Below are 7,416 nucleotides of genomic sequence, written 5' to 3'. Positions count from 1 at the left end.
GTCCTAGATCTTCTCCATACGATCAAAATTGATTGAGTTATAGCTTACGCAAGTTGGTCGATTTTCAAGAAAAAACATAAAAACCTAAATGCATAGTTTTATGTTTTTAGGTTAATGGGCCTAGAACTTTGATTCCAAACATGTTTGTGACCCAAGATATGATCCCTAAAACCCATCCACAAGCTTTCATCATTTTTGTTTTTATTTTATTTGAATTTTATGCAATTAAAAGGAAAATAAATGAAATAAAAAAGTGAATTAAATGGATCAATACCTAGAGCTTTTGCTTTGGATCATATTAAAGGCCCATGTATGCATCCATAAGACTCCAAATTCGTGGACTAGGGTTATGGAGAGAATATTTGCTAAAATTAGAAAGAATTAACATGTCTTCTTTTCATTCTAACTCAAAAACCTCTCTCTTATCTCCATACTCTCTCGTCTTCTTCGTATCATTTTCTTCTCCGCCGCTATCAACAACAATCACCCTGAATCATGCTCACACTCAGAATCGACCAAGACCCACATGCAATCTCGCACCGTTTTTGTTGGTATATCATCCTTTCTAACTACACAACGAGAAGTGGTCTTTCATCGGTTTCAATTTCCAATTTCCTTTTGTTTCTTTTTCCTTTTGATTACCTTATTGCGTTCTGAGATCTTGCAATTTCTTTTTTTGTTATTCTCTCAACATTTTCCTTCACCTATGGTTACTATCGTTCAAGGGAAGTTGGATTTGACCCAGCGACTATTGTTGTTAGAGTTCAATTTTATCGTAAATTCTGGTTTGCGTCATATTCCCTAATTTCTAGGGTTCTTGATTTTTGATATTGTTCAGGGTTCTGCAGATTCGGTGAATAAATCAAAATAGAAGATTCAATCGCGGCTGATGATTCCGTCGACGAGCTCGATAGCTACATGTTCCAAACGGTTTGACTCTTTTCCAACTTGATCCTCTTGATCTTTATTGGGGCTTTTGTCATGATCGCATTTTCTTGTTATTTTCTTTGGTAATTTTTTTTAATGATTTAGTTTATTATTTAGGGATTTTGATTGTTTGAGTTAAAAAAACAGATATGTGGTACATGCCTTGTATGGTCTAAGATTTGTTAGAATAATATTAGTGTTGTATACACAGTTTCTGATTCTAACTCTCTTCTTTACTTCATGGGGAGTACCGCTGCATCCTCTGGTGAGTTGGGTTTCTTTCAGCTTCTGTTATCCTATTCAAAATTTGAAGCTTTATTGGTTTTTACATGTTCAATTTTTGGTTGAAACATGAGTCATTATGAATGTATAATGTTCTTATTGTATCTGTTTTGGTTGTACCAAAGATTGAAACTGATAGTAATTTTGAAGTTCATGTGTTCTCTTCATCATCTGAGGTGAGATTTCTAAGCCTCACTTTTTTGTACCATCTTTGATTACCTAACACAATCTATAAGTTGAAGTTTTACACTTTTCATTGGCTTTGAATTCTTCAGTTACTAGAAAAGCTTCATCAAACATGGAGTTCAGTGGAGAAACAACCATATCCGGCTATGTATTCTAGTGTCTATGGAGGTATCATACTTGATCCAGCAATGATGGTCATCCCTATAGATGATTACATGGTACATAGAGGCCATGGTGTCTTTGATACTGCTATTATTTTACAAGGGTGTTACTATTTATTTTTTTTGTTATTCATGTATTGAACATAATCCATCAGATAGCACCCGAGTTCGACTTCTATTTTGAACATTTTTTGTCAGACTTTACTGACTTCTCTGATCTCGTTGTTTATATTGTTTGTTTTCTCAAGATATCTCTATGAGCTGGATGTTCACATCGTTTCTTGAGATCGGCTTCCAAAGGAACATTAAGATAATGGCTAAGTGCAGGTCCTGGTGATTTCTTGTTGTCATCATCAGGATGTCCGAAATCTGCATTCTATGCAGTAGTCATTGGCCATGATTTTTCTCAGTGCAAAGAAGGTGTCAAAGTGATTACTTCCAATGTACCAATGAAGGCACCGTCATTTGTGACAATGAAAAACGTGAACTATCTTCCCAATGTACTTTCTGTATTGGAAGCTGAAGAGAAAGGATCGTTTAGTTCTATATGGATTGATGAGGTTGGTTATATCACTGAAGGACTGAATGTGAATGTTGCTTTCGTAACTCGAGAAAAGGAACTTGTAATGCCTTGTTTTGATAATATATTACTGGGAATTTTGATCGCAGTTTACTTCCTGAATCAAATATATATAATTGGAGTTGTGGGCACTTCTCCAAACCACTTTTAACTGCTACTGATGATAGCGAAGAAGTATTAGCTAAAAGAGAAGAGAGGGAAAAATTGGCATTGGAGCGCATAGTGAAATGCCAGCACTCTGGTTTGAAATAGGGGATGTTTTCTTCTCTATTGTTGTCTTAAAATAGAACTCTGATTCCCTCATGCATTAATGTTAATGATTTTTTATGGTGTTGTTTCATGTTACTCCAATGCATTTATCAGTATGCATCGGGGGAGATGTCATCAATAATGCTGTGGGATCTTGATAAAGAGCAACTTATTAATATTATACCTTCATCGTGAGAATGCAGTGTCTCAGCGTTGGTAAGTCTGCTCTATGCTAATATAGTTTTCTTCGTTGAATGTTATATTTGCTCAAATGATTATCGCATTGTAGCTAAGAAGACTTAATTCTTGAGAGAAATGCAAAGTTGTATTCTGATTTCGGCAGCTCAGCCACATCTTTTGTTAGATCTCTTGGCGCGTGAATCCATTATGTTTTGTTAGTCGTGAAGTTTTATGATGATAAATGTTATCTTAGATAATTTTTTGTCCTTAAAAATTGATGGATTAAAGTATTCACATTTGAAGTCCTAAGAAGCATTGCATGATTACTTTGTTGCTTTTGTCTTATACCAATTTTATTTCTCTCAACTCTTTCATTTCATGTTGGCTATTGTGACATTTTAAGAAGGCCATTGTTGAAGTTATGGGTGCGTATTTGAAGGAGACGAGGAAGACGAATAAGGCTGATGTTTGTTCATTGTTGTTTGTTCTTTCATTGCATCTCTATTATTCTATTTGAAGTATCTTTAATGATTGGTTTTGATATAGGTTTCAAAAGGTTTTGTTAAATTCTGCAGAATTTCTGATTGGTTTCAAAAGGTTTTGTTAAATTCATTTCTGAATTGGATTTTTCTGAACCGTTCTTGTGCAAGCGAGTCGTGTATGAGTTGAGTTTTATTTGTGACCTTGTCTCGAAATTGTTTGAGAATTGTCCACTGATAAATTATAAGAGGATACCAACATTGTTAGCTACTACTCTTGGCAATTAGTGGCTAGCTCCATTTAATTTAACTATGTGTATAAAAATGATTTCTTATATTCCTTTATTTAAAGTTGAACATATGATTAAATATTAGTGAACCTAGATTTTTTTTCAAATTCGTAGCTTTCAAAAGTGCTAGGGAGATTTTTTTCATTAAAGAATATTTCTTGATCAAAGGCCAATTTTGGCCATCCATTATAACTGCATCAGTATGGTCATTAGTGACAACCCAGCCAGTCCTTAAAAGAACAAACTTGATTTCATTAATTTCTATTTGACAAACCAATTTGATATCTCAAATAAATGAAGAGTTGTGATACTGATGGTATTTATAGATGACCAAAATGGGCAGCTACTCTTTTTTTTCTTTCTATTTGATAGATTTGTGAAGTTTGTTTACATAATGAAAACAATGATCTGTTTTCAATCTTTACAGGTTGGCTGTTATCTTTCTCGCATTTAAAGAGGAAAAACTAATGAATCAAACTTAGAAACAGCTCATGAATAAGTTAGTGATGTTACTAAATTGAGTAATATGTTGTTCTTTGTAAGAGTTATGTGGTCAATTATATGTCTAGAGCATAATATTTTCTTCTCGGTAATTGATTTTCTGACCACCATTTTGGAAGGTCTTATTCTTAGCAGTGCACTTGATATGTTTTAAAAAAAAAATCTAATTATAATATCTTATAAGAATGAATTTGGTACTGAGTAGAAAGTAGTCCATTGGTTCCATATCTATATTTCATTGCTACTTTCATTGACAGGTTAATGGGGCTGCTGATCATCTTCTTCAGTCCCTTTTTGGAAGTCAGATTCACTATTATCCAATAGACCAATATAAGTATGTATGATAAGGGTTGCATTACATTCATTTCACTATGTTTTAGTAGTATTTATTTCCTGATTCTGTGGTTGTGTATCTTCTGTAATTTTAGCCTTTTTTTGTTGGTTTTTTAGGTGTGTTCTTAGTTACCCAGATGTTGTTGCTCTTGAAGAGTGGATTAGCCCAAAAGATTTTTTCACTGATGAAAGGTTGATTCCAAACTGGCATATTCCTTGTGATGAATAAATTCATTTTGCAAACGAGCTTTTAGATATTCACTTTAAGTCTGCTTTGCAAGAGAATTGGTCTCATGAATGAAATTTTGGCTGCTATGGACACTGTAAAGTATGTCTTTTACCTTAAATGATTAATTGTTTGTTTATATAATAATAATTTGTCTTATATATATATATATATATATATATATATATATATATATATATATATATATATATATATATATATATATATATATATATATATATATATATATATATTGCTTAACAAAACCATATATTGCATTATATTCAAATTAATATTGATTGCTTCATCAATATATACTTGCTAAACGAAACTTAAACTGTTAGATTGCATATCAAACCATACAAAATTAACCGACTAAAATTATTAGCAGGTTTGGTACATTCACCATACAAAATTTTATTGGACTTTGGGAAAAGCATAAAAATGTTGTTATTATTATTATTATTATTATTATTATTATTATTATTATTATTATTATTATTATTATTATTATTATTATTATTACGTGTGCCACTTTAAACAAAAAAAAGCCCTGGTGCATTAGAAAGCATTTCTAAATTAAAGTGGAGAATAGACAGCGCTTTTAAAGAAAAGCGCTATCTAAAGGGAACCAAAAAAAGTACTAAAAAAGTGCTGCCTAAAGGGGTACAATAGAAAGCGCATCTCAGCAAAAAAAGTGCTGCCTAAAGGGGCCCAAAGATAGCGCTTCTGGAAAAAAGCGCTGCCTAAAGTAGACATATGGCAGCGCTTTTACTTTAAAAAAAGTGCTGGCTTTACCTACAGCAGCGCCAGCATAGGCTGGGCTTTAAAGCGCTGTCTATTCTAAAAAAAAGCGTTGTCTAAGGTGTTTTATGGCGTAGTGACTTGATTCCCTCGGTTATGTGACCTTACATACCGATAAAATTAAATTAGCCAAACATTGTTTTAATAAATGGAACAGGATAGATATAATAGATATAAAATGATCCGGACATAATTTGATAAATTAACATAAACCGTGAATAATAATAAATGCTAATAAATAAATCTGAATTAAATTGCAGACTGGAAAATCGTATCTTGCAGCACTGGTTCTTGAATCCGGTACTTGAATTAAATTCTAAAATTAAATCTAATGCTGAGAACTGAAACTAAATCTGAAGCTAGAAAAGAAATTCAATTGCAATAGAATTTCCGGTGTGGAAATCTATTGCAGAAAAATGGTTTTGGGAAGAAGACTTGAACGTGCTGGAAGTAGTTGCAGAGAAAAGAAATTTGACGACAGTAGGTTAAAACTCTGTAACCCTTCGATTCAGTTCTTGTCCTCAATTTATAGAGCAGCTCCAGGTATTTGAAATGTTTCGTAGCAGCATCTCACGGCAGAGAAAATGGAGGAGAAAAAGTAGCATTCTTTGAAAATAGACTCTTCTGGGCCTGGGTGTGTGACTTACGTCACACACATATTCAAGGGGGTGCCAAACGGCTGGAAGAGGGTGCGCCGACCGGCATGTGGCATGGTGCACCATCCGTCTGGGCTGCCTCAGTCTGGGCCTTTGGCTTGCCTTGTTTTGTTGCTATTCGCACCTCCTCTCTTTCTTGCACCTTTTTATCTTTTTTAACTTCAATTTTAATACTTTTTCTTCCTTTTCTCACATGAGCCAATAATTATTCAATTACATGAAACACAACGAAATACCGGCATAACACAAAAGAATATAATAAAATTGAAATAAAATAGAATAATAATGCATGTAAATTAAGCTAAATATATGATACGTTTTTGCGTTATCAAACTCCCCCACACTTTAACTTTGCTTGCCCTCAAGCAAACGATCAAGAAAAAGGTTTTACACATACATGCCATTCATCTCGATTCGTACTCGTCGCGGTGATACTTTGTTAGAGATGCGAAAGCTCCATGAAAACATTAAAGACACAGTAGCGACACTAGACAACTCCAGCTTATGCAGACCAATTCAAATCATGCTATTACAGCTCATCTAGACCCTTTCGCTAGATTTTGCTTGTTTTCATTCGAGCGCAATCAAATTAAGCCCTTTATCTTTACACGCACATAGTAGAGTAACCGGTTAGTGACTCTGATCCTTATTAGCACGGGGCTCTGACACATTTCTGTGGTACCCACTTCTTTAACCAATTGCAAGCTGTGGGGGATCGAACCGTAACTCGCCCTACCAAGTTCAATATCAGATACTTTTGAACCAACCGACAATAGGTTTCTTTATTGTTTGCGAGATATAGGTCCTTTGGGTTAAGTGACCGGGTGAGGGTCACCTAGCTTAGTCAGAGCAATCCTTTTTAGAATTCCATTGAAAATTCTCAGGATCATTCACTTTAAATTCGCCGGCTCTCTACGTAGTTTATGTTTAAGACGGTGCCGACTGCTGAATAAAATACTCGAAGCTACTTTAAAGCTTAGAGGTTAAAGACTTTGAAATAATAGGCACTTAAATAGAGTCTTGCATAAATCGGATTTCTAGAGTGCAAGACTGTAGCGCTTTTGTTTGCTAGTGCTTCGGTTCTATCATATCTTAAATTGTTATGTTCTTTGTAATTTTTTCGTGTGTCAAGCTATGCGTATAAAGTAAAAAAGGTTTATAGTTCAAGTAGGCAGAGAATTTGACAAACGGAAAACACTCGCATATATTAAACTTAGAATACATAGGTTGGAATGACAGGAAACTAATTTTTTTTAGGGAATTACTAAAAATACTGGAAATTAAACACTAAGAATTTAAAAACTACCGAAAATAATAATAAAGTGAAAAGCAGCAAGCTTCCTCCCCCACACTTAAACGTTGCTTTGTCCTCAATGCGACCTTGTGTGGTAGAAACGGTGAAAACACACTACTCGATTCCTCTTACTTGGGCTCTTCCTCGGGTTCTTGCTCTTCCTCCTCTTCGACCTTCATCGCCGTCTCTAGGCGGAACTATCCTAGCATGGTACACATACTCGTGTAAGCCCTCAACACGATATGTCAAACAATTCATTTCATCAGTG

The 7,416-nt window shown here is 34.3% G+C and overlaps 1 protein-coding gene across 15 annotated transcripts; it reads left to right on the top strand.

Annotated features, from left to right (window-relative positions):
• The first annotated feature begins 322 nt into the window (after nt 1-322).
• LOC131641055 (D-amino-acid transaminase, chloroplastic-like) lies at nt 323-4,540 on the top strand. Of its 15 annotated transcripts, none has more exons than XR_009295413.1 (8): nt 330-551; nt 839-1,385; nt 1,485-1,613; nt 1,805-2,116; nt 2,226-2,601; nt 3,762-3,833; nt 4,093-4,169; nt 4,286-4,540. XR_009295413.1 is itself a non-coding variant. In XM_058911383.1 (6 exons), exons 2-6 carry the CDS (start codon nt 890-892, stop codon nt 1,891-1,893), a joined length of 378 nt encoding a protein of 125 aa, XP_058767366.1. In that variant the 5' UTR covers nt 325-551; nt 839-889; the 3' UTR covers nt 1,894-2,219. The 15 variants fall into 15 exon arrangements, 5 of the variants coding, with proteins under 5 accessions (XP_058767365.1, XP_058767364.1, XP_058767368.1 ...); XR_009295414.1 differs by lacking the exon at nt 3,762-3,833 and having other exon boundaries at nt 331-551; nt 839-930; nt 1,139-1,385; nt 4,286-4,539; XR_009295412.1 differs by lacking the exon at nt 3,762-3,833 and having other exon boundaries at nt 331-551; nt 839-1,192; nt 1,335-1,385; nt 4,286-4,538.
• The last annotated feature ends 2,876 nt before the right edge of the window (nt 4,541-7,416 follow it).

The sequence above is a fragment of the Vicia villosa genome, unplaced genomic scaffold, assembly GCF_029867415.1.
Source record: "Vicia villosa cultivar HV-30 ecotype Madison, WI unplaced genomic scaffold, Vvil1.0 ctg.003497F_1_1, whole genome shotgun sequence".
NCBI lineage: Eukaryota > Viridiplantae > Streptophyta > Magnoliopsida > Fabales > Fabaceae > Vicia > Vicia villosa.
The sequence above is the reverse complement of the archived record's forward strand: the minus strand, read 5'-3'. Positions and strand labels throughout refer to the sequence as shown.

Excerpts from the sequence above, each read along its gene's own strand:
- LOC131641055 (XM_058911382.1), top strand. The coding sequence starts at position 890 with ATGATTCCGTCGACGAGCTCGATAGCTACATGTTCCAAACG. Across the intron at positions 1,193-1,334 it reads GAGTACCGCTGCATCCTCTG|ATTGAAACTGATAGTAATTT; the intron begins GTGAGTTGGGTT and ends GTTGTACCAAAG. Across the intron at positions 1,386-1,484 it reads TGTTCTCTTCATCATCTGAG|TTACTAGAAAAGCTTCATCA; the intron begins GTGAGATTTCTA and ends TGAATTCTTCAG.